This window comes from Lepisosteus oculatus, chromosome 6 (assembly GCF_040954835.1).
Source record: "Lepisosteus oculatus isolate fLepOcu1 chromosome 6, fLepOcu1.hap2, whole genome shotgun sequence".
Classification (NCBI taxonomy): Eukaryota; Metazoa; Chordata; class Actinopteri; order Semionotiformes; family Lepisosteidae; genus Lepisosteus; species Lepisosteus oculatus.
In genome coordinates this window covers 29,614,354-29,641,713 of record NC_090701.1, presented here as the reverse complement: position 1 = coordinate 29,641,713, position 27,360 = coordinate 29,614,354, and the positions used below count along the sequence as shown (strand labels likewise).

Genomic DNA, 27,360 nt, shown 5'->3' with positions numbered 1-27,360 from the left:
AAGAAAACAGAGGAAAAAAAAGAAAGGACAATATTGATACATGAAAAGAACAATGATCAGTAAAAATATAACCAATATGCTGCTTCTAAGGAGTAACAAACTGTGCTTATGGCCATCAGTGTTGAACCCCTTTACCTGTTGTGGAAAGTGCTAATGTCATCAATGTTCCTAAAGATGGCATCCTTTTTGGTGGTGACAACAGAAGGCACATCGGGGCTGGTGCTGACATGCTGCACATGGTGAGACACAAAGAAGTCCATGTCCCGCACAAACTCTTCCTCACTTGCTATCAACTCCTGGATAAGATGACTAGGAATAAAAGTAAAACAAATACATGTCATGCACTGTCATATAGGGGTCAAAGAAAAACACAATATTTGTTGTGATAATGGTAAAAGAGGGAGATATCACATATGCGATCACACAAGAATGTGTATTTCAATTTTAATAAATGCAGGGTAGAATCGAAGTTTAGAGTGTAGAGCTGCGTTAGAACGCCACAACCTGATATACATAGTATTATTGTTCACTGTGCTCTTAACCACTTACAGATTCCATCCATGCCAGAATTTTTAAATTTATTTCAGTGACTATTGCACCCATATAACCCTGCAACTCACTACTGGCAACCCACTGGAGCTAAGCAGGTGTGATCCTGGCCAATACATAGATGAGGACCTTCAGATGAAAAACTAAGGTTGGAAGTGTTGTTAGTTGGGACAGTAGGGGGTGTTCACCCTGTAGTCTGTGTGGGTCCCAATGCCAGTATAGTGACAGAGACACTATACTGTAAAAGGGCACCCTCCTTCAGATGAGACATAAAACTGAGGTCCTGATCCTCTATGGTCATTAAAGATCCCAAGATTTTTCTTGAAAAGGTTAGGAGTGTTACCTCGGTGTTATGGCCAAATTTCCCATTGACCTTTACAAATCAAGGCCTCCTAATAATCCCCATCTATGAATTGGCTTCATCACTCTGTTCTCCTCCCCACTGACAGCTGGTGTGAGGTGAATGTACTGGCGCAGTGTGGCTGCTGTCTCATGATTAAAGTGGATGCTGCTCATTGGTGGTGGTGGAGGGGAGTCCCCATTACATGAAAGCACTTGGAGTGGAGTGTCCAGAAAAGTGCTATATAAGTTTAAGGTATTATTAGTGTTATGTAAAAATAAACAGATGTATTACCTGCAAATGTATATACTGGTATATATACATTATTATTATTATTATTATTATTATTATTATTATTATTATTATTATTATTATTATTATTATTATATCCAGCATACTCAAATTGACAATACCTGTCTAGTCATTTCAAGATCATCCAAAGGGCAACGTGTTTGTCCAGGAAACACAATTATTGCATCTCTTTCTACAGAAAGTGCCCTACTATTTACATTGTCGAAGGAAAAATAAGTCATTTCAGGGAACTAGAGATAGAAGAAAAGAGTTTTTACCCCTCCTGTCCATGCATCCCCAGGAAGTTGTAAAATGCATCCACATCTATTTAGCTGTCTTTCACTTCTCTTGTTTTTTTTTTAATTTGTCAACCTTACTTCACATTGCCTCATATTCCTGCTGTGTCCCTCATTTCCCTACACACCTGAAGAAGGCACCAAAACCAGCAAGTATTTCCTTTTTTTGTAACTGTCAGCACAGACTTTTGTCTCTACATGTTCCTCATTGATTTGAAATGTACAGGGTGGGGAAAAATACTGCAAACTCCCTAGGTTAGTGTATATTCTTGTGTATTTTAGATCCAACACAATCTTCATGAAAGTCATAATAAAAGATGAAGATAACTTAATTAAACTCAACACATAAGACAAGCTGTTTTAGATATTTGATGCAAATGTGTATCAGTCTCACAAATCACCTTTTAGGGGTTTTGGCTCATTTTACTTTATAGAACTGATTCACGTTGATGACTTTTGGTGGTTGCCTTACATACACAGCTTATCTCAGGTTCTCCCATTGCATTTCAATGGGGTTTAAGTCTGGACTGTGACTTCACTAATCCAAAATGCAAAATGTCTTCTTCAAGTATGCTGTTGTAGATTTGCTTGTATATTGAGAATCATCGTCTTGCTGTATGACAACTTTTGGCGGTTTCAGCTGATGAATGGATGGCCTTACATTCCTCTCCATAATTTGGTGAAACAACCCCGAATTCATGGTTCCATCAATGATGCCTTCTGCCTGCCTATCCTCCCATGAAAGCCATTCTCCATCAGTCTTTTCCTGATGGTTAAGGCATGAACAGTGACATTAGCTGCACCCAGAGAGGCTTGTAGAACTTTGGATGTTACTCAGGGGTTCTTTGTGAATTCAACAACGAACTTCCAGGCTGCTCTTTGGGAGATCTTGTCTTGATGATTGGTACTAGCCAGAGTCACAATGGTTTTCATTTTCAGACATCTGTCTGACAGTGGATTTATTAAACCACAGATGTTTTAAAATGTTTTTGTAACTTTTTTCCTGAGGTGCTCTGAAATCTATTCTGATCATGGCATGAAATTCATGGGGTGCCCATGTCTCCTTACCATAGTCTTCTCCTGTATTCATCTTCAGAAACCTCTTCTCCACTGATCTCTGGAGCTTCTCCTACAGGTGTGTCTGGAGAAAGCTGTGACACAATAATGGGGAAAATAGTCATCAATATTAAATTTCAACTAAAATGGATTTCTGTAACAAAAGAACTCAAAGAATTTGGGGGAAATCTGCATTCTGAATGCTGGCGTAACAATTTTTCTAACATTATGATACTTAACGCAAGAAATGTTTCCTACTTCTTTAGGAGTGGGGTCACCTACAACCCTGTAGTAAACTGGATGTGATATTCTTTACTTTCCCTTTTGTAACCTTTCACTATATCCTTAAAGTCTATTTGGGAAAATACACATGTTCAAGTCAAGGTTTGAACTGAATTGCAGATGAGTTCCAGATATGAAAAGATACAGGAGGGTTGCTTTGTCTAGAGCTACAGTGTGTCTGTTTTGCTGTGCAGCTGGAGTAATGGATTCCTACTAATCTTGCATGATTACTTTACAGTACAAAGCTTGCACACCTCTGGTGTAAAAATTGCTCTAAAACACTTTCAACACCAGTGTACCTTTAGCTTCTTGTCAAGGTAAGCTGGGGAAACCCAGCCTTGTCGAGATGGAGTGGACTTTGTGGGTTTAGTACGAACAAGCCACTTCAGAGGGTGTGCTGAATCTAGGACCTCCACATATTGTCCCTCTTTTAGAGCAATGGCTTCTTTTTGGCCACCAGCAGGGGTGTAGTCAGCTGTAGCTACGTAGATATCAAACATCTGAAGAGATAGAGAAAGTGGTCAACACACAGTCACAAGAATATAAGAAGGATTATAGTACAAGAGACATTTTAGCATAGGTTACATTGCTTACTAGTAGCTAAGTGGATCTCATTTAGTAATTAAAAGAAGCCAGGGTATCAACTTCAGCAAAATGAAAACTCCCACAGAAAACTGCCAACTCTTTCATTTTAAATGCACTTGAATGCTCTGAATTACAGTGAATAAGAAAGTACACCCAAGATTCTAAGTCTTTACCTATTAAAACACATCTTTGCCTAGTCCTCAGCAAGACCTAACAGCAGATAAATCTAACCTCATGTGACAAATAACACACAGACATTTTACTTTATCATTATTTATTAAACAAAAAATCGGCCAACATTCAAAAGCCTGAGTTTTTGTTTAATGTTAATTTTGATTTGTTCAAACAAGTCAAAGACAGTCTAAACTGCCTTTTCTAATTCCATATTTACAATCACCTAGATTCACCTTCCCATACAAATGGTTCTCTAATTTAGTTCTAATTAATTTCAATAACCAGATTTCAAGAAGAAAGATTTATCATTCTATAATTGTTTCTGTTTTGTTACTCTTTTGCAATGCGTGGGTGCTTTGTGTCTTGAATGTTTTGGAAGAGTTTTGTTTTTGTCCAGGAATCACACATCTTTGAGGTCTGTCAGATTCATTCTTATGCAAACTGTAGTGTACTTTATGTAAGCAAAGATTTTGTATAACACATGGAGTTAAAAAAATACAAAGAAAAATAAGAATTTATTAAGAAGTGTTACTTCTCTCACTACATTTTTATCTAAACACAAAAAGAAATGCCACCATTATCACATTGTGTATTCTTGCTTTTCTTTTTTTTTTTAAATGTTATCCTCCGCACAATACTGTAAGAGAACATGATCACTGTGATGAAACAATGCTGATTTCAGAACAGTACGATTGGCTAACATTAATTAATACCTCTCCCCTGGACTCCCCTTCATCAGATTCGGAGGAAGACTCCGCAATGAGGGAGGATGGCCGTGAGCGTCCATGATGTGGCGAGGGGGAGGGGGTCTTTGTCTCATCATCGCTATCTACTCCTGGGACGCGAAGAGAAGCTGCAACAAGTGAGATGGTGTTGTCAAAATCCACAAAGACCGCTGACTGGCTGAAGGTGCTAGTTTCTAACTCAGCCTAAGGCTCAGGTGAGGGTTAGAGTCTAGTGACCGGTGAAGTGTGAGGCATTCCCAGTGGCATCAGCAATGTGACACTTTAAACCATCACCTGGTGGGGGTGGGAGGGGATGTAAAAAGAATGAATGCTTGAAGAAAAACAAAGAACCCTGGAGAGCAGCTTTGCAAATTACTGCACAGTGGCATCAGCACTGGCATGAACTGAAAGCAGAAAAAAAGCTCAAACTTGCTTCGGTGTAGAATGATCTGGAAAAATCCTGCAATCTTTCTTCATTTCTTCCAGGTAGGTGCAGAACTGGCATCAGAAAGTTAAATGATAATTTTTGTTTCACACTGTGAGTGTATACAGATGTCAGAACACAATTAAGAATGCAAAAAGAAAGAAAAATGAAAAAAATACATATGTCAATTACAATGTATACTGTATGGCAACACCACCATTTTAGGTATTAAGACATACACTATGGCTGGCTCCTCTTTTTTTAAATAAAATACAGTACATATTTTGATTGAGAAGAACAATGTACAGGTTTTACCCCTTGTGAAAGGCTACATGAGAATTTGTCAATAGCCATGAAAATGATAGTATTCCACCGTCTCAGACAACAGAGACATTAAAGTGTGCAAATACTTACACGACATGCAGTGCCACAAAACTTCACAGATCTGGAAGCACATCAAATCAAGCTTTCTTGTCCCTAATTGTTTTAGCATGGATGTAATATAAACAAAAACCCTTTATACTGTCAGTCACTGGGGAATTTTAAGAAATGTTTAGAAAGATAATAGAAAGGATCTCTGGATGGAGAATGTCCATATGTCACCTGTCACCATAAGGCCATTGTAACAGCAAGCAGGAGTCAAGTGCTTAGCCACTAAGAGTCCGATAATTGGACGAGTTTCAATCATTTCAAATTCACTACAAACCAGCCAGTGTCATCTGTCACAGGTCTATGATATACTGTACGTAATGACTGTGTTAGTCCTTTGTCTGGTCCATTGTCTCACAATAGAGACATGAAGATGCACATTTCAGAGAAAATGATCTACATCACTCCCAGAAAGATAGAGGTGTTATAACTGGGAATGGATTAACAATGACTAGGTCATTTCAAACTGATTCATATAAAAGTGGAAAAATAGTTTTGACAACAAAATTTTTAAATTGATGACATAAAAAAGAAAGTTAATACATGCTGCACATCATTATACAAAACTTGCACAAGCACTGGTAATACAACACGTCAATATCATTAATCTCAAATTCTTCAAACGTTGGAACTTTCAAAACACCTCCTGGAAGCAAGGCATTTTTATTTTAGTGTTCAACTGATGAGCAAAATGAGGAAGTAAGCCGTTTACATTTTTTACACAACATAATGCTAAAAAATTGCACTCTTTTATGTAATGAAATGTTTACAACACAGTATAAATGCAGAATAGACATTTATACTGAGCATGAGTCATTTAATGTGAACCTGGAAGCAAAACATGAAAGCAAACTGAAAGAAAGCCAGAGGATAAGATGTGTGGAGTTATTACTAATTAATATTCCTCAAGTCTTAATTTACAAGCTGTAAAAATTCCAAATCTATTTTATTAGGAAATAAAATCACTCAGAAATACATCTCATCATTTCGAAACACAGGATTAAAAGTGTGCTGAAGGCTGCATTTATAAATCCACTTCAGTTCCAGGTCTAAGTTGTGTGTGAAGTGAGTGAGTATTTGTTCCTGTGATAAAATAGAAAATGGTCGTCAGCCCTGTTGCTGGAAAGCCACAACCCTGCAGTTCATAGGTCATCCTTAAATCATCGATTTGCACAGACTTCAAACTTCGATCTATCTAGTAAAAGAGGCATTTCAATTAAATCAGCAATGACCAGTTACAGCTCCTGCGATCTTCACGGTGGTGGAATTTGTTGTTTGAGAAGATCTTTAATAATACTTAATTTCACAAATCACCTCCATAAGTGGTCAAAATTAAAGAGTTTTGAAACTGATGAGTTGAAAGTCACCCATAAAGATCGTGGCTTTCCAGGTCCTGGACTGGCCACCTCTAGGTCAGGTTGAAAAAACAGAGACAAAATCAGAGGCAATAAAAGCTGCCTATACTGTTAAATGTGGCTGCCGGCAAAGTATGGAACAGTGAAGGTGCCATCCAGGGTAGGGATACGCTTATTTAGAAATAATACAAAATCTACTATACTGTATACTATTATTGAGCCTTAATATACCATAGATACATACTGTATACTTTGGGCCATGACCTCATCCACTGGAGCACTTGATGGTTCGTAAAGCTGTCTGAATAACAAACGAATGATTGAATGAGTAAGTGAGTGAGTGGATGGGTGAATAAAGGAATGGATGAAGAAATGGGGGAACAGATGGTAGAACTATCTGGAGCACAAATCAGGCAGCAAGACCCCTTCCAGCATCCAAATGCCACAGCAAACAAACCATAAATTAACACTGGCAAGCATATTAATGTGTCCGACCAAAGATGTTTTAATCCATTACTCAACCTATTAATCTGAATATAAATTAATACAAATATTACAACAAAACAACAGAAAGGGCTATATTCATTAAACTATAATGTTTACTGTATAACTTAATAATAATAATTTCAGTCTTACAAATGAACAAGACAACAGTTTATTTAAAGTTTTCTTGAAAATGAAAATCTCATAGACATCTACACTGTCTTGCAATTCAGACCCTTGCACAAAGGAGGCTTGTAAGGTTATGAAAAAAAAAAGCATCTCAAATCCAACATGGGGTTTGTAACAAAGCACCTACAGTAAGTGAATGTGGTCAGACAAGTCAAATTTGGAATATTTTATACTAAATACAAGTATTACATCTGATTAAGACCCAACATGTTGGTGTTGGTCTAAGTCAATACCACCCCTACTGTCAAGTATGGTAGTGTCAGCATTATGTTATAGCTCTGTTTAGATGATGGAGAAAAGTACTAGGTCCTGGAAAAGTACTAAATCTTGTATGAGAAACTGCTTCAGCCTAAAAGTGGACAAAAAGTTCACCTTACAACAAGACAATGACCCAAAAAACAAGTCCAAATCGACATGTTCCAAAATATTTTAGTTTTTAGTATTTATCTTCAGTATTTGTTGTAACTTATCTTACTCTTAGAAGTCTTCAGTTTGAGCATTTAGCTTTTGAAACAAAATATGAAGTTGTGTGCTTCAATTTGGAATTTCACTAAATGGCACACAAAATGGGAAGGGTCTGGATTAATTTGCAAGGCATTGTATATTGTCACATCTGTAGTTGGCTGAAACAGTTTCGGTTCTCTGTTAGTATTTTAGATGAGGAATTATGAAATTGTTATTAACATAGCTTTACTCAATGAAGTGTCCACAGATCAAAGCTGTGTCTCCAATGTTAACCTCCATGAGTGATGGTCAATATTAAACATAATAGCCAAAAAACCCTGGGTTTGATACATGCATTAATAAAAATCACAGGGGAGATACAGTAAGTGACTATAGCTCTAGATATATACTGTATACAGGAAGATATGGGTTAAGTACTCCCCTTGGTGGGTTTCAATGGAACACTCCAGGGCAGATCTTTCTCACCTTGTGTGATCTTGGCCGATACCATCTCTGTGATCTGGGAGGTCAGCTTTTGTAAGAACTCCTCTGTACCCACTTCCCCCAGATAAGGGCTCAGGAGTTTACTGCCGACACGCTCCACTTGTTCTCCTAAATATTTTTTTTTAAAAAGAAAGACATATGGAATCCTTTTCTGGGCTATCCTTAAATTTCCTCTGCAGCACTCCGGCTGAGTCACACATTTCACAGACCCAGTTTTGTTATTTGTGAAGTAAAGTGTTTTTCTTGAAGCAAAAAACAATGAAACAAAATGCGAACAAAGTTTGTCCGTGAGGAGCGTTTTGTTCAAAGAAATTATTCAAGAGCTCAGGAAAAAAAGGCTTGAAAAGTCAATGTTAAAAATTATTCCAAAATTTATTATTATTAACTTTATTTTATCTAGCGCCTTTAAAAACAGGTTTGGAATACAGTAGGAAAGCAAAGGAGCAGACACAGATTCAGTTAAATAAAAGCATTTCTAATTTTTTTTGAAAAAGCTCAGAGAAGGTGACTCTCTGGTATCTTTGGGGATAGAATTCCAGGAGCTTTGGGGCATAACAGGAGAAGGCCCTGTCACCCATAGAGTGTAGATGGGCTTAGTAGGATGATAGTAGCTCAGACAGGTACTGAGATACTCCAGTGAATAGGGCGTTACAGTGTATTACTTGGAAAATATGCTTTAGCTAGTTCTAATCATTTCACATTGCTGAAGAGAGCAGAACTGTCTAAGGAAACTTCTGATTACATGTTTTGTAAGAAGTCAAATTTAGCAACCATGGACAGCTAGTTCACCCAGATAAATACTTTATTAATCCCGTGAGGGAAATTGCAGTGAAATTAGGACAGTGTTGCATAGGTAATTTTGACAAGAGAAACATACAAATACATCTTCCAAATTATACCTTTAACGTTTTAAGAGCCGTATATTGTTGCTAACTTTGACTTATATTCACAACCAAATCAGAGGAGGGTCCCTTAGAAAGAATTTTCCTTATGGGATTGAGGCCGAGCTATACTTTTAAGACTTCTTTTAACACAAGGAATGCTTTGTTTAACAAGAGGGATGCTGTTCCACCCTACCAGCTAAAATCCACATTCAGAAATCCAGTGGCTGAAGAAGAAATTATGTATTCTAAAACCGAAAGAAAAGAGCCTGCACACTTACCTTTTCCTGGGGCTCCAAGAATGTGCTCTGCTTCCGGGGGGTGTACAGTAATATCAATGATTCTGAAACACAAGAACACAGACACACCTTCTATAGACACTCCAGGGTAGCACTGGAAGGGCAAAGGGTTTGGACAGATGACCGGACTGACAGAAAAACACATCTGAGACAGGAAATTCTGAGGCAGCAGGATCTGTTTTACAAAAAGATCCTTAAAAACATATGGAATTCAAATAAGGGCCAAAACTAAAACAGAAATAGGAAATAATCACAGATGACAGTGTTGTGGTGATTGTAGGTGGTCCAGTGCACTCGTGTGATCATTTTTCACTGCTCTGCTCATGTCTTATGTGTGATTCTCAATAACAAGCACAGAACAATCAAATGAATATTAGGACACTGATGTCTTATACCACATAATAATAATAATTAATAATTGCTTACACTTATATAGCGCTTTTCTGGACATTCTACTCAAAGCGCTTTACAGGTAATGGGGACTCCCCTCCACCACCACTAATGTACAGCATCCACCTGAATGATGCAACGACAGCCATAGTGCGCCAGAACGCTCACCACACATCAGCTATCAGTGGGGAGGAGAGCACAGTAATGTAGCCAATTCATAGATGGGGATTATTAGGAGGCCATGATTGGTAAGGGCCAATGGGAAATTTGGCCAGGACGCCGGTGTTACACCCCTACTCTTTTCGAGAAACGCCCTGGGATTTTTAATGGCCAAAGAGAGTCAGGACCTCAGTTTTACGTCTCACCCGAAGGACGGCGCCTGTTTACAGTATAGTGTCCCCGTCACTGTACTGGGGCATTAGGACCCACACAGAACACAGGGTGAGCGCCCCCTGCTGGCCCCGCTAACACCTCTTCCAGCAGCAACCTTAGTTTTTAGCCCTGCTTAGCTTCAGTGGGTTTTCAGTTGTGAGTTTCAGAGTAATATGGCTGCTTCCACCCTAACAACACTTACAAGTGATTGTGTTGACCTGCTCTTCAACCTGTTCTCTAAATTCTATTAATACATCTTCATCAAATCTTGTGATTTGAGATCAGAGATTTGCTTCAATTATACAAAAATGTTTTTAAAGTTTTACTTCTGCCATGATTTGGGGTTATGATTAAGAAGTCACAGCCCTGGAAAATGTTCCCTAATGTGAGCTATGAATTTATCTATGAGCGTATATAAAAATCTAATTTCAGCCTTATTTACTGTAATGTACAGTAGTTGCTCAAATTTTGTATTTATTTATTGATATTTCTGTTCACATGATTATAATCAACAAACACTGCACATTCCCTTTTATTTTGCCCATTCTACAAAATAAATTGTGGGACAAAAAGGATTTAAGCCTGTGACCAAAGATCTGTGACTTGATGGACTCGGCTGATGAACTGTGATTGAGCATTTAACGAAAGAGCTTAGCTGGAATCGGGAACGGTTGATTGTATTTACACAGCCTTTATTTTCAGAGAAAAAAATGTGTCTGGCATTTTTGAGGCACAGGAATGCTCTTTAACACTCACTCTTGCAGTAACTTGTGAGAGGGTTCGACTTTCTGCTCCACTTCTTGCATCTCCTCTTCAGAAGCTGAAAAAGTAGGATGTTAATGCAGCCACAGTACAGAGAGCTGGATTCGCAAAACACTTGAGTATACAGCCTGCAGAGTTTATTCAGATCTGTGAGTCTGGAATCTATTCCTCTGTTTAAAAGTCTCTCAATGTGAGTATGGTATGTGGCCATGCCATAGTGTTTGCAGCTCTGGCACCATATTTACAGTAAAAGTGAAATACTATTCCGAGGTTATACTATTATTGAACTTTTGAGTGCAAAATTGCTCTGTAGTTATTCATAGTTTTATGTACAGGTTTGGCTTTACGTGGTGTTTTGAAGATACTGTAGATAAAATAATAGGTAGTGCTTTTAACTCAGAAACTGCATTGAGGCTGAGCCATCTGTGTTACTGTGAAAAACGAAATGGCCTGAACTGGTCATGTGCTGGAACCTGGAAGTCATATCTTACCATCTATCACTTCCAGTTGTGCAGTACAGATGGACTGGCCACCCTTGTTGGTGGCAATGCAGGTGTAGGTGCCCGAGTACTCTCTTCCCACATCCAGCAGAATCAAGCTGTGCTGATGCTTGGAGCTGGCCACCTTATAGCCAGGTGTGTCTGGCTTTATCCACAAAACATCCTCTGCAGATTCCTCTTTAAGCCAAGTGATCATGGGCACAGGGAACCCTGTAGGAACACAGTGACAATGTCAAGGTCCGAAAGACAAACAGTAAAACCCCTGATTGTCTGTGGCCTTGCTCTCAGCCCTACCTTCCACTTTGACAGACATAGTGATGCTTGAACCTTTCTTCACCTTCTTGTTAGTGAACCTTTCCAAGAAGCGAGGGGGTACCACCATTTCCTTTGTGCCTTTAAATGCCAAATACAAACACATGTCAGAACTCATCTCACAATATATCTTCTTTCTTTTAGAATTCATCTGACAACATATGAATGAATGAACTTTCGGAAAGAATTAAGTTTTTGTCATTTAAGTAATATTCACTCAATTGTTAAGTTAAAAGTTACCCAGAAAATTAATACATATATTGTATATCACAATCATATGCAAATGCTTCAGAGCTCTTTTAGAGTAACACATACTTATAGTATACCCCAGTGCATCTACTGTACATCAAAGATGGAGTAAGGCTGCCATGTGTTAGCAGCAAAACAAAATATGATCACCACCAATGCCAAACTTTTCAAAACATACTGTTAAAATACATTTTGAAGAAGTGGTAAAATCAACCACTTTATTTTACTTTGTTATGCATCTGTCACTGCATTATTCTGTGGAATCATAACCTGTTTAATAAAAACACGCAGCCCCTCCAAGGATTTTGCTACACACTTATCTTGTCACTTCATGCTTGTGTCTAACAAAATAGTAAAGGTCATTATTATTTAATTCCCTCATCCTATAAGAAAAGTGAAGACACCCACTTTATACAGCATTACAGCCACCTAGCCTGATTTGACACTAATACACTAATGCTGAATTTTTCCTGTTCTGTCATGTGCTTGACAAATGAGGGGGATGTCTTTACCTTTGGCTTTACCAGCATCTGGCTTGTCTCCCTCAGCAATCTGCTCCCCAGGACCTGGGGAAACATTCGGTCAGTTTCATTTGGTTGTTATACTGCTATCTTGGACAGCAACAAGCAAGAGAAACTGTATTACAGAGGCCCAGCGTATTTAAACAAGCAAACCCCAGACAAAGTGGAGTTGTCCACTTTTCCAAAACACTTTACTGGGCTGCAGGGTACATGGTCACAGCTTTGTTTAGTTATTGGTGCTTATTAGTATTGGGTGCTACATTCCTACACAGCAGGGCTCTGTAGAAGTCAGTGTGCTTTCGGATTCAATCTGTGTTTTGTCAGCGTCTTTACATACTGTGCAAAAAGAGCCTGGCGGAGGAGTAGGCAGACCCAGCGGCATTGCTGATGTAGGCGGAGTACTCCCCCGCGTCCTCCTGGGAGACCTCCAGGATCTCAAGACAGTGCAGCCTTTTCTCCTCGCTCACCAGCACTCTGTCAGAGGGCCTCAGTGGCTGGCCGTCCTTGAACCAGTACACCCGTGGAGCAGGATAGCCTGAGGCCCAGCAGTATGAAAAAGACAAGAAATGTCCAGGCCATGTTGGTCAGTCATGTCTTCTTGTCCAGTTGTTGGCAGCACAGGAAAGTACTGTTAAACTTCACATTACAGGAGGTTTACATTTACACATTACATTTAGAAAAAGTGAAACATTTGTGAATTCATCCTAAATCCCAGCCAGCTCTATCACTAAGCACCGTCTCAACAACAACACTGGCATCTAAAAAATAAATGATGGAAATATTTGACAGAATGGGAAGAAAAGGAATATTAGATTGGCTATGCACATACACATAAATCAACATGGTATTATGACTAATACATTTATATACACATAGTTACAAAATGATGTGATATATAGGTTTGTTAAAAGATAAGAATTCATTGCATCTTTCATCATCTGGTTGAATCATTATGGTGATGAATTTTATCAGGGGTGGACTGACGTGTGTAGTATTTATAGCTGGGGCAACATGTAGTGAAGGAGTATTATTGAGGGGAACAACTATAACAGAGAACAGCTGTCTGCGATTAAATGCTGTGGGGAAAACTGTCATGGGCAATTAATTATGGATCAGTGTCAGGGTATTATACAGTTTTAGCATGGCATTCCTTGTATGTGAAAAGAAAGCAACATAAATGAACATGAACTTAAATATTGTGCTTTTGATGCCTTAGATATGTTTCTAAATGCTTCAAAACATTTTTCACCTTTGTAGTGTCCAGCTTCTCTATTTGGGGTCTCCTCATTTGTCAGCTAGTGGGCCTGAGCTTTGTTTTACAGCAACAATAATGGTTACAGTATTCAAAAGAGCCTAATTTGTAAGAATACAAAATTAATGGTCTGATATGAAGAAAGAGGCCTTAACAATGTAATGTTTTACTGACCTTTGACCTTGACATGCATCTTGGCAATGGGGGCTCCAGGGCTGACATAAATGTCGTGTAACTCATCCACTACCTGGGGGACCTGCCCCTCGTCTGTCATCGATTCAAAGCCTTCCTGCTCTCTTCTCCCACGCACAAAGAAGGGGAAATGTGTTAAATTAGTTTGATGTGTGGTAAATCTATTTCACTTTATTTTGTCATTAGCATTACTCCCGATAATAAATTCCATCCACCTTTTTTCTACCACTAATCACTGCACCACCATGCTGCCCTACTAATAATAACATTGATATTAACAACAACAACAACAACAACAACAACAACAACAACATATTGTGTACTATTACTGTACTTCATAAACATTCTGAATTTTAAATTTTATAGAAAAGAATGCATATAGCTTGCCAGATTTGGCTTATATAGAGGACAACTGGCCACTAAAGTGGACAGACTCCTGAAATGCAAAACAATACTGTCCCATTGCTCTGCCTCACCTGGACAGGTAACCCTTAGCGCTGACATAGGAAGAGGTCTCGGTGGCATCAGCCGCAGTGTCATAGTCAGAGCTGCAAGACACTGGAGATAAAGAAAAAATAGCAATGACAACCCTGACCCACTTTAAAACCAAATCAGACTCCGAATTAAGAAGTGTTAGACTAATGTATTAAATACCATGATATGTAATAACATGGAGGGATACGACCCTGTATATTCTTATATTCTAAATAATAAAATATTATTAATGAGAATAAATAGTAGGATACAAAGCACATTGAAATCTCAGGAAAGAGCAGACTTAGTCTCTTCTTTCAATAGACATTTTGCACAGCCTATCAGATAGTAATTATCTTTTTTAGCTCTGTACATTTTCATAATCTTAAAACGGTAATAAATGGAGTAGTGAGAAGGTCATAGCAGCAAGAATCCTTAATCAACATTAAAAGAATTTAAAGAATTCTTCCAGTTATGAACTATACAGAACTTGGTAAGGAGTTTAAGAAGTAATGATAAAACCTTCAATGTTATAATCCTTTTCTACTTGCCATAACTAAGAAACTTCATATTTTAGTTTTTTAACTGCTTTAAAAACGATTCATAGAATGTGCAATGTAATTTGAAATCTCCAACGGTACATGAGCTGACAATAAATGGTTAATTGAGTAATGTCGGGGACTGGTAGGACCTCCTCCTGGAGATGACCAAGAACCCTGCTGCTCCTGAAGTGGGTACCCACCATCCACCCGCAGCTCAGCCTTGGTGGAGGCAATGCCACTGCAGTTCTCGGCCATGCAGCGGTACACCCCCATGTCGCTGGGCAGGACGGCGGTGATGATGAGCTGGTGACAGCCTTCCTGGTCCTCGTTGATCATGTAGTGGTCATTCTCCTCGATCAGTTTCCCATCCTTGAACCAGCGGACAGTGGGAGGGGGCTTGCCACTGACCACGCAGTCAAAGCTGACTGGGTAGCCGTCTGGCACGTCCTGGCTCTGCAGCTCCGTCAGGAACACTGGGGGAGCTGTCATTGCAGGGATGGAGGACAAAATCAAACAAAGCACAACTGAAGATCATCCCATATTTGACCAGCATAGATAGCAATCGTTTTGTTAGTTAACACACCACAGTTATCCAATGACTGGTAAAGATGTTTAGATAAAGTATGTCTACAAGGACACAGAAGGGATCAGAAGTCTTTAGTTCAAAAGTAAGTCTTTGGTTCAAATTAAGCATTTACTTTGAGCATTAGAATTCATACAGACTGACATTTTAATACATTTTAATACAATTTTTAATACATTTTAAATCAATTAAAATACAACAGGATTTCTGTAAAACAATCACAGAAAAGTTTTAACTCAGAATGCTTTGTATTGCAATGAAGAGTTCTTTATTGGTCTTAAGAATATTGAGTCTTTCTTTTATGATGCAGCAATGAAGTAAATTGAAAAATCTATTTTGAATCATCCAGTTGCTCCAATGTCTGATAATGTTCTCATCAGACTAGTCATTGCAATCAATGCAACTCCCTAAAAACTCAACTTTTTCAAATTCAAGAAGTAAAACATGTAAATGCTCATTTCCTGGTCTTGAGATGCATTAGGAACTATACATTACTCAGCCTTTACTTGGTGTCAGAAGTGAAGGCACACTAACCGGATCCAGTAAGTGTGTAAGCAGGCTGTTCTTTCTCCGCAGTGGGGGTCAGAGGGCTCTCCTTGGCCTGAGGCGGGGCTGCCTTCATAATGCGGAGTTCAACTTTCCGAAGGCCTTCCTGCAGGATATCCGTTTCTATGGGAACCCCCTGAACAGTGAACATCTCTTGGAAGCGTCTGGATGCCACCTGTGCCTCTGCAAGAGTATCAAACCTGATGTAGATATACTTGTCATCCTCTCGGTACGTTTGCTGGTCAGCAGCCTCCAGGTCTCCTTCATCAGCACTCACAAAGGGTTCCTCCTCCACATCAGGCATGTCCTGCGACAGCCTGGTCCTGAGGAGTCGCCGCAGCCTTTTCCCTGCTCTCCGCAGGGATTCATCCATTTCACTACCCGAGGAGCTCTCTGGCTCACTATCTGCACTGTACCCATAGGGAATGTGCTTGTGTTTCTGGGTGGGGATGTCGCGAGAGCTTCCCACTGTGACTTTAGCACTGTGGGATACCTTGCCCAATTTATTCGAAATTTCACAGGTGTAGACTCCTGTGTCTTTGGGTGTCAGGCCTGTGATTATCAAGCAGCAGGTGCCATCATTGTAGATGTCAATGTGATGGTGTTTCCCATCATACAGCTGCTCCCCATCTTTCAGCCATCGTACCTGGATGTCAGATTTCATGAGTGACACACACTCTAGGTGGACAGTACCATTGGGCTCACATGTCTGGTCCTTAAAAACATCACCAAAGACAGGGACTCCCTGATGCTTCAACTGCTTCCTGGTCTTATAGCCTTTGAAAGCAGCCTGAATTTTAATGGCTGCCTCTGTCATTTCAGACTCCTCATCCTTCCCTATTTCCATGGTAGGGGGTTCCAATGTTGCCATCTTCTGAGGTGGTTCTGCCTCAGACATTTCAAAGAGATCATAGAACTTCTTGGTAGAAACAGTTTGGGCTTGGCCTCCAACAAAGGTGACAGTGGACTGACTGGTTTTCTTGAGATAGGAGACTAAGGAAGTGGCCCCAGTTAAGGACTCATCCTCTGAACTGGCATAGAACTGCTCAAGATCAGGCTTGGCAAGAGGCTCCTCCTCTGCTTTTTGTCTCCGCTCCTTGGAGAGTTTGTCATCTTCCTCTGGCACCTCCGAGATGGAATCCAGAGTGGGCTCCCGGCTCATGCGGCGCTTCTTGGCCAGGGCCTCCCACAGGAGATGAAGGTCACCCTCCTGAGCTGCCTCAGGGGGCAGACTGGGCTGGATAGGGGCCTCTTCCTCTTCACCTGGAACCTCCATGGGCGGGGTAAACTCTGAGAGATGGGGGAGCAAGTAAATAAAATGCTGTGTAAGGTTGTTTTTTAAAGTGTACATTACTTTTTGTTCACACAGCTTGAGACACTTCTACAATCTTGCCTACCTGTTGAGACTGAGTTTCTAAAGGAAACATTTTAATTACATCTGAAGAAGGCTCCACAGCCTAAACGTTGTTTTCTTTCTTCTCTTTACAGCATGGAATAAACCTATTACTTGTTCCTTTGCAGCCTATGCATGCTGACACAGCTACCCACCTGAACTATTTTAATTACTTGTTGTCTATGATGGAAGCAAGTTTCAAGGTTTAATGTGATGTTACATTTATATAAATTTGGATCAATATTTGACATATTAAACATGGCTTGACCATAAAACAAACGTTTTGGAAAACAATTTACACTTTATCCCTTTCATAGCACATAGCCTCCTGAACAAGTGAAGGGAGAGGATCTAAAGAGCTATGCTGTACCTTCTAAATAGAGACCTACAGATGTCTCAGCCTCAGGTGAAGCCACACAGGCGTAGATGCCCTGGTCGTCAGGCCTGAAATCCTGGATAAGCAGCTCCTGCCTCTTCCCCTGCGATGTGGCCTGGTACTTCTTCCCCAGGGGGAGATGCTTGTCATTCTTCAGCCAGATGACAGAACTGTGCTCACTGGACAGTTCACACTGCAGACAGACTGTCTCCCCCTCCCTCACAGCAGGGCTGGACAGGGGTTTGGTCACAGAAATGGGGGCTGCTGGGGTTGAGGGATAAATATAGAAATATGTTTGATGGAATTGAAGAAAGGTGGAAAGTGCAATTCAATCTGGCTTTGTTGACAAGGACTGATAAAATACACTGCACAGACAGGAATTACAATTATTGTTTTTTTATATCATCATTGACTTTTATATATATAAATTCTTATGAAGTTAATTCAGTAAATTGGAACACAATACCTTTGCCATCTTGTATATAAAATACGAAGTTGAAATGAAAGGCCTGAGGCAAAACTATATAATATAAATCATTCACTTATAATAAAGTTTTCTAATGTCCACAGTAGATATACAGTAACAAAAAAACTGTCAATCCTGTACACATTTATAGACACCAGTTAATTCTACAGGTTCAAAAATCCCAAAATATTGGTGACAGCTCAAATAGAAACTAGGCATTAAATAACTTAAACTTAAAAAACAAATCTTTCACACTTTATAATTCTTTCATTTATATCAATTGAGAGATTGATTTAAGATATCCTTGATAACACTTAGTGGAGTTATGGGTAAAAGTGAGCCTACAAGAACATTTTGTGACTTAACTCAGGACTGCCGTGATACTTGAGCTGCATTTCCTTTCATGCACAAGAAAAGGTAGCCCTGGAGAGTCTTTGACAAGCAGTGTATATTCATTGAGAAAGTACAACAAAGGCTGAAACAACACAAACTAAGGGGCATAAGACACTCAGTTTGTGTTGTTTCAGCCTTTGCTGTGCTTTCTCAATGAAGGGGCATAAGCAGGTTGCAGGACACAAAGCCCACTGATCAGTACCCTTCAGTATCAAACCAGTACCTTTTCTGTTTCAGTGGACTCTTTGGAAGCTTTGTAAACTAGTTGACACTGAAGCCTAGGCTAAAGTTTACAATGGGAAATTAGAGATTAATTACTCCATATACTGTTTAGCACCAATTACCCACCAAAGACACTAGCCTCTACTAACCCTCTTATTTTTCATGAAATCGACACACTATAATGTATGGTAGTTTTTTCCAATTTTGAACACTGAAGGCACTGGAAAGTAAAGCAGAAAAATCCCCCTTTTTTTGTTACAGAATAATAGATGCAATAAGGGGAAAATGTTGCCATTTGCTGAAGTTATGTTCCATGCAAGTGGGACAACTGCATGCTGGGAAATAGCATGTTGTTACTTTTTGCAGTGCGATGAAGAGAATTATTGCACTTCATCTGCATTATGGAGTTCAACTACATACTACTTGATGTTAATTGATTCACAAAATCTAATATCCATACAACCGACATGATAAATTACTTACAGGTCAACAAATACATCAGATGAATACCAAAAAGTTTTTTGCTACAAAGGATGTTGTGAAAAAGGTTCAATTCTTTAAACTTTCACTGAGCAGTAGGTACAAACCACAGATACCATCACAAGGAACTTGTGTGTAAGAGGAGTACAGAATAATACTGTAAAAAAAAGTAAATTACCTTAAACATCCAGTGTTTTTGTTTCTTCAAAAGTACACATGAGACATCCTAATGAGATTCTATAGCTCACCCTATGCAACACAAGCATCTTATATTTCTCATCTATTACCTTTTAGGGAATTGGGATTAGTATTAGGAATTGGGGTTTGTTAATCTGGGTTTGCTGTGGAAGAGTTAATGTAAAGGAATGAAAGTAACTCTCTCCTAACCTGAGAATGAATGTTAAAAGTGAAACACCCACATTCACTTTTGAAATCCCACTACTACATATTGTGGTGATTGGGAAACTGTCAAAATTTGAAAACGATTGTATCATTTTATCTGCAAACTTCAAGCACATTTCTAATCTTTACAGGCATATGCATGGGTTATCAGCTATGACGTATTGCAGCCAATTGAAGCAGCAATGAATTAAAATTTTTTGCCTCACTTCTGATGCTTACCGACTAAAACACCACACCTAAGACGTGCAAATGCAGTCCTGAAGCAGCATAGCGTCTCTCACCTAGCTGTATAGTTTGTGGTAAATGGACAGGCTCCCCAGTGCCAGCGCGGTTCACTGCGGCTACTCGGAATCTGTACGCCTTTCCTGGAATCAGGTTGTCCACCACAAACTCTGTGTTCCGAATGGGTTCCGTGTGGCACGGCTGCCACAGGACACTGTCAGTCAATCGCATCTCCACTCTGTAGCCCAGAATGTTCCCGCCCCCATCATTGAGGGGCGTGAACCAGGACAGCGTCACTGATTCGCTGTTCTTACTCACCACCTCTGGGTCCTCAGGAGGGTCAGGAAGGGCTATGTGGAGGGGAGGGGGGAGGTTATATGGAAGGCAAGAAGAGAAACTAATCTAATGTACCAGAGAAAGTATTACACAACGTGGTCACATTACTGAGACGTATCTAGCTGGATATTGCAATTTTCTAAATCAATTCAAACCCTCCCACTAACTGATGCCTATCTGCAAGATACAATCTAATACTCTTTTCTAAAATGGCACAACTGTACATGTAAAGTATCTTCCACGATCTCGAAATACCTCTATATTTATGAATTTATAAATCTGGGAGATGAAGATAAACAAAGCTGTACTGGATATATGTCTGCCTATAAAAAGCAGCAAGACATTTACTCTGCATGAACCATTAGTTGGGGGAATTGTGAAGGGAAAACATGACTAGATTTCAGGATTGTCTGTTATTTCCATAGAATGATGTATTGAAGGGGAAAATGAAGAGTTAAGAAAAGGGTGTGTTGAATGAATCATCCAAAACTTCATGCTTTGTTTCTCTAGCACTAAAACATCTTCTTCCAATGTTTATTTTCCCAGAAGGACCCTCTTCTAAAGCTAAGAATCAAGAAACTACAAGAAATCTACCTCAACACAATACATTATTCACCACTATTCAGGCCTACACTCTGTGTGATAATCAAGGATGATCTAGAAAATGTAGAATGTGAGACAGTCCTCTCAGTATGTGAGTTGTGGGGGCCTCTCTGCCCTGGTGTCTCAGGAGCATTGAGACTTTGTGGGGGATATTGGGATTAGACAATTAGAGGTGCCTGAAAGACAGCAGTTTAAAAAACGGGGATTGATTGAATGTGCGCCAAAATGCTTTGAATAAAAAAACTTAGCTAACATCTAGGAACCGTGTTTTATTTTGCATCCTCAAAGAAAACAAGTATAATTTACTTTTGTTTTCTCCTTTAAATATTCTCTTACTGTAGTTTCTTCCTTCATTATTTAAATCTCAGTGGTGGAAGTGGACAGTTTTAAGAGTACGACAGAGTTAGTGTGCTCCTAGTTTATTGTCATTCTAATGCAAGTAAATTATTTAAGTATAGAGGATGGCTAAATAACTATTTTTCTAGCCTCATTTGAAACAAAATCCTATAAATATTCCCTTTAAACATTAAACAGGAATTTAAAATGCAGCTTAAAACTTGAAACTGTAGTCTGCATTTGTCCACCCTTCTTCAAACTGCATGAAACATGGTACTTGAAAAGCACAAAAAGAGAAAACAGAAATCTATTTTCTCTAACAGTTGTATGAACTCATTCACTAAGCCTTTTTAATTTAAACACTAGTTTTCTCTACATTGAGACCTGTTGAGGAATGACAGAGGACCACAAAAGCAGAATTCTTTACCATTCTGGTGCCACTAAGAACTGGTACCAAAATTTTTACTACAGTGTTATGAGCAACATTCACCATTTACAATTTCTTAAACACTTGACATAACCAATGTCCCATGATCAGCAGTGTGGTGTGAACAGAGCACATTCTACATCACTTCACATAAAGCAAAGTGATGTAGATGTAGATGTGGTGTACAGATTTTGAGACCCTTGTTGAATCTGATACAATGAACTTGAAGCCTGTTCCCAAAAGTTTGATTATGGTAAAACCAACGCCTTTTTTTTCAGGTAGTGATAGGATTCAATTAAAACACAAGAAAACCTTGAAACAAGCAGGCATGTTCAATACCTAGATACAAGGGAATGGGAGATGACTACTTTTAGACAGCCGCTTCTAGATTGCAGGTTGAAATGCTATCAAGAAATTTTCAAAGACTACAGCTGTGAAGGCACGAGAAGCTTACCAATGACTGTGAGTTTGGCAGTGGAGATGGCATCCCTAGCTGCAAAGGTCACTTCTTTGGAGTGCTGAGGCTGAGCCTGTTTGAGGATGAGGCTGTAGGAATTGCCATCGGCTTGCGTAACCCAGGTGTGGCTGTCGGCATGGATCTCTGAGCCATTGAGGTACCAGGTGACCTCACTGATGGGAACAGGCTCACTCAGCTCACACGTAAACACCACCTGCTCCCCCACGACCACCTCTGCGTCTTCCAGCGGCCTCGCCACGTGCAGCTGCCACCCTGCATTCAGGACGACAAGGCACTGTGTCACACACGCTTACCAACTTACTTTCTTACGCATCTTGGGAAAACTGCAAAATTACAATGCTGGTTAATAAGGTCAACTTTATACAGTATATGGCCTTTAGAACCAAATGGTCTAGAACATTCTTGCAGGTTCTACAATGTACCACTACAAACACAAGTTTCAACACTGTTCTTCTGAGTCAGTGATCAATTGCTAGACAAAAGGCTGACTAGTGCCAATATAATAAGTAGCAGGAGTACCTCTAACTGTTAGGAATGCAGAGGAGACAACATTGCCAACCAGGAAGGTGACCCGGCAGCTATCTTCAGGATGCAGGTCTTTAAGAAGCAGGAGGTGCCGGCGTCCGTGCTCAAACACTGCCATCTCCATGTTCTCAGTCTCCCGCACTGGTAGGTCATCTATCAGCCAGCGGTAGTCCCGCAGCTCTGGTCGAGAGAGGGAGCACTCGAACAGTGCTTCACCTCCATCCACTGTCTCTACGTTCTCCAACCCCTGGATGATGTCTATGGGTTTAGCTGTGGATGAGAGACAACAGTGACCGTAATGGGGTCCCAAAATGTACAATTTGTCAATGGCAGAAATTATCTCTGGTAATATACTGTCCTATAAACTGGACAACATAGAGTAATTTTTCAGTAGTCTTCTGTAATTCCTGTAATTGTTGTTGGCAGTACTAAGCAATCCCAATTAATGTCTTACCTCTTAGTATAATCTGAGTCTGGGTTATTTTTTTCATTTTACAGCCATTAGTTTCCTTATAGTGTATCCTCTATTCTATTTCCAATTTCCTCATCTCAGCTGCAATTACCACAGCAATTCCTATCCCAGTGAATTCACCTATCCCAGTGCACTCACTGGAGACACCTGCCATTTTCCTTGTTGCAAGTCCAATGGTGCTTCAACAAAAGACACCATCATATGTTCATAGGCATCCAACAAGTCACAAGAGTTGCTCTTCTGCACCAAACTTAGGACACACGGGCCAACTCACTCCCACTCTATCGATTGTATACAACTGCTTGGAAATTCTTTTCTGCGACTTAATGTTAGTTTAGCCTCAAACTGACTACTCATTTTGCACATGCTAATATAAATATATTTCCCAAACACTTAGAAACCAACATTTGCATTCATTTGGAATATGGAATATACTCCTTTTTCTGCCTATTCTTTCACTTCATTTACCGGTGTTTCCCTCACTCGTTTACTATAGTTAGAGGCAATACAGCAGTCACAGATAGCGGTATCGAAGGATATTTCCATGAGTAGGAGAAGGAAAAGAGTTGTGCTTTGAGATGTCTGAGAGCACCTAAAGAAAGAAAATGAACTGCACTGTCAAGGCATGACTTCCTGACTTAATGAAGGCAATGGGGAAAGAGTGTGTGAATCTGTCTGCCTGGCTCCTCACAGGGATGGTGAAGAGCTCACCTTGGACTTCAAGAAGAGCGAACACTGTGGTTCCCTCAGCTTCACATGAGTATGTACCCCTGTCTTCCATAGTGACACGGTTGATCTTAAGTCTGGCCACATTCCAGTCCTGCTCCACAAGGACCCTGCGACTATCAGGCTGCAGCTGCTTGCCATTCTTCTTCCAAAGCGCCTTGACAGGTCGGGAGTACTGGCAGATAAACTCAGCCGGCTGTTCTTCCTCCACGCACATGTCCTCCATGGCACTCACCACCTCCACTGTGGGATCTGTCAGCCAACATGTCAGTGAGGACATGCACGACGCAGAGGGCGCTCAGCCAAGGCAAGGGCAAGTCACTCGGAAGCAAATGGTGAGCAACAGCAAAAACTCAGGGCCAAGATGGAGGGGTTAGCCAGTTTTAGTGCTTGCAAAAGAGATTGGGCGTTGAAGTAAATGAAAGCGTTTAGGTGGAGCTCACAGAAAGTGGGGGTGGAAAAATACAGCAGATGAAATTAAGTGCTTCGTTTTACTCCGTTTCTATTCTGTACACTAAGTTTCCCTGATTTTGACTGATAATTGTGATCTCTGTTGGTAAGCTGAGTTTGAAAATGATACAGAAACAATACAGAGGACCAAAATGTTGTACAACACGAAATGCAATTCTCATAGCATTTTAAAATAGATGCATTTAGGTTGATGGAATCCATTTTTGACATAAAATATACTGTCTTTAACGTGAATTTGTCCCTGGAAAACTCAGAAATGTATTTTTAGTTTTCACTTGGTGAACATTGGTTGTACATTCTAAAAATCTTGGTGTGTAGTCGAGTGACAACAGAGCACAACTCACTTTATATCATTCTGATATAAACACACAGAGTACTGGGGCCTGCCTGTTGAACTATTCTGTGATCCTGCAGGTGCTGTGATTGGCAATTCCCTTTTTTGTGCTCTTTGGTTAAAATAACCAAAAGAATGCGTCATGCATTAAAAGGGCATGAACAATGACAATATATATCAAGCTTCTACTGTACTAATAAACATCATAAGCAGCAATGCCATTAACCCTTTTCAGACAGAGTGCATGAAAAACTGAACAGCACACTGTCAGGCCTTAAACACAAAGAAATAAAAGGACTGAATGTTTTTCCTCTTGTCTTGTCACCTTGTTTTCCTTCGATGTACGTTAATTAAGAAATGGTTTAGTCTGGCTTTAACCCACTGTAATTAAAAGTGGGTTGATAATAAGAGAAATGCCACGAGACAAAAATAAAAGTAAAAGTCAGGTTCTGATCTGAAATTATTCAGACACTGTAAGGCCCGGTGGAAAGGGTTAAGCCAGATTGCTCTTCCTCTCTTTCGCTTTGATACCTTTTACTAATAATTTGGCAGAAGAAACGAGGCTTCCAGCTTTGAAAGTCACCGTGCCGGAGTCGTCAGCGGCCAGGTTGTTGAGGGTGAGCGTGTGGGTCGTGCCGTCCTGAACGCTTATCTCATTGAAGGGGCTGTTGTGCAGAGAGGAGCCATCCAACCACCACTGCACATCCTTCAGCCCCTTCCGGGAAACCTGGCAGGAGAACACTGCCTGCTGCCCCACAAACACATCCGTGTTCCTTAAACCCGACACTATCCGCACCTCTCTCTCTGTGAAGCAAGTCAGAGACACCGCACTCAGCAAGTGAGCTACACCTGCCAAGCTCCTGCCCAAAGAGTATGTGCTCATCTGTTCCTCTCTGTACACATTCTACAATGTACACAGTAACCGTGGAAGATAACTCTGTAAACTCACCTCCTGGATCCAAGTGTTCCAGAAATCATCAATTTATAATAATGAATTAATAATTGCTTACACTTATATAGCACTTTCCTATACACTCCACTCAAAGCACTTTACAGGTAATGGGGAGTCCCCTCCAGTACCACCAATGTGCAGCATCCACCTTTACAAACATTAGCATTGTTTAATCTAAATTCTGCTTTACAAAGACTACTAAGTACTTGTTCCAACCTGAATGTTTAAAAAATCCTTCCATTTCTACTTAATTTATCTGTTTAATATTTGAAAAGCAAAATAATAAAGGAAATCATTTTTCCATGCACATTATCTGAGCTTTCATTGCTATGTTTGCAAATCATTTCAGGTGCTGCCATTTATCTCAGGATCTTATAAATATATGAGTATACTGTAGGTGTATTAACATTATTAACCTTCTTGTTCATAAATGTCAGCTCTGCTTAGAGGGATGTGCTCTGGGTACATTTCCAGATATTTTCCTCATTAGCAAAAACACAAAGCTTGAAACGTTTTGTGCACTGATATTCACTGACGAGAAAATAAGATCAGGCACACAATACAATAACCCTGTGAAGACATTTTATCTGTAGCTTCAGATGTGCATTTTTTTAGATCAAAGTGCAAAACTGAATATCAAAGCTAGATTCTTCATTGTTAGTTCAACAGATCCGAACCAGATCAGCCTTCCCCTTGGTTTTAAACACTGATACTAATTATTGTACAACTTTGAAGTATTACTGTTAACTAAGCAGTAGAAGACAAGTGGCCTTGAAATCACACATGATGCGGGTCTAAACAGCACTGTAACACTGTAACCCTCTTCCCTTCAGACAAAACTTTCCAAACCGATGAGAGAACATCAGAAAACTTCCATTTTTACAATTCCTCAGAATTTGTGGAAAATCAAATATAGCAGTGTTATCTTTTCCCTGACAGCTTCCTTCAGGCCTTTACAATCTTCACATATTTAACAGGATTTTGTTCCGGATCTTGGGAATTCATAGGCTTTTGAAAAATATATTCAAACAATAGTTTCAGCAACCCTATTACCCTATTATTATAAATTTGTATAAACACAGTTTTTTCTACGATAAACTGATAAAGTGAGTGATCCAGTCAGTGTACTCAACCTCATATAAGATAAAGTCACAATCGCTGCTCTGACACGTCTGACCAGAAGTGGAGACGCACATCTTTGATTTAAAATGGATTGACCATAGATTTACACGATCATCATCATACTGTGAAATCCAGATTGATTAAAATGTAGAATTACCTTGAACTGTGACAGAAGCAGTTGTCAGCTGGTCTCCTGTGTCACATGTATAGTAGCCATTGTCTTCAGGTTCCAGGTCATGAATCACTAACTCTAAAACAGTGCCTTCTTGCCTCATCTCATACTTGTCACTGGGCTGCAGCACCACTCCTCCTTTCCTCCACTCCACCGGGGCTCCAGGTTTAGAGAGCTCACAGCGCAGAGTGGAACTGTCCCCCTCTTCAGCTTCCTGGTTCTGCAGCTCCTGTTTGAAAAATGCAGGCAATTCTGCAAAGGACAGAAACAAAGGCATTAGAGTTAAACTAAACAAAGACAACCATTAGATCTGCCAAAAACCTTCTTTAGTCACTGAATATGTCTTTAATTTTTTAATATGTATCTGCAGCCTCTTTCAGTGAACTACTTTTTTCCCCCAAATCCTGTGTAAAGTCTTTAAATGAGCTATTGGGATGCCCTCTCAATCACA

General features: G+C 39.8%; 1 protein-coding gene across 23 annotated transcripts in view; it reads right to left on the bottom strand.

The window, feature by feature from the left end:
• The window catches only part of obscnb (obscurin, cytoskeletal calmodulin and titin-interacting RhoGEF b), a 147,478-nt gene that overhangs the window by 20,398 nt on the left and 99,720 nt on the right, over positions 1–27,360 (bottom strand). For 16 of the 23 annotated variants that reach the window (XM_069191165.1, XM_069191164.1, XM_069191175.1 and 13 more), the window contains 23 exons: positions 26,895–27,161; positions 25,195–25,467; positions 23,844–24,110; positions 22,655–22,930; positions 22,112–22,387; positions 20,015–20,305; positions 17,765–18,034; positions 15,990–17,291; positions 15,073–15,354; positions 14,333–14,414; positions 13,839–13,960; positions 12,750–12,947; positions 12,404–12,457; positions 11,625–11,723; positions 11,322–11,540; positions 10,825–10,888; positions 9,289–9,350; positions 8,109–8,234; positions 6,751–6,807; positions 4,287–4,426; positions 3,114–3,314; positions 2,545–2,627; positions 136–309 (listed from right to left, as the gene is read on the bottom strand). In XM_069191165.1, the coding sequence (XP_069047266.1) occupies positions 136–309; positions 2,545–2,627; positions 3,114–3,314; positions 4,287–4,426; positions 6,751–6,807; positions 8,109–8,234; positions 9,289–9,350; positions 10,825–10,888; positions 11,322–11,540; positions 11,625–11,723; positions 12,404–12,457; positions 12,750–12,947; positions 13,839–13,960; positions 14,333–14,414; positions 15,073–15,354; positions 15,990–17,291; positions 17,765–18,034; positions 20,015–20,305; positions 22,112–22,387; positions 22,655–22,930; positions 23,844–24,110; positions 25,195–25,467; positions 26,895–27,161 (5,185 nt within the window). The remainder of the gene's footprint in view (positions 1–135; positions 310–2,544; positions 2,628–3,113; positions 3,315–4,286; positions 4,427–6,750; positions 6,808–8,108; positions 8,235–9,288; positions 9,351–10,824; positions 10,889–11,321; positions 11,541–11,624; positions 11,724–12,403; positions 12,458–12,749; positions 12,948–13,838; positions 13,961–14,332; positions 14,415–15,072; positions 15,355–15,989; positions 17,292–17,764; positions 18,035–20,014; positions 20,306–22,111; positions 22,388–22,654; positions 22,931–23,843; positions 24,111–25,194; positions 25,468–26,894; positions 27,162–27,360) is intronic. The other 7 variants (XM_069191166.1, XM_069191168.1, XM_069191176.1 and 4 more) reach the window with 7 other exon arrangements.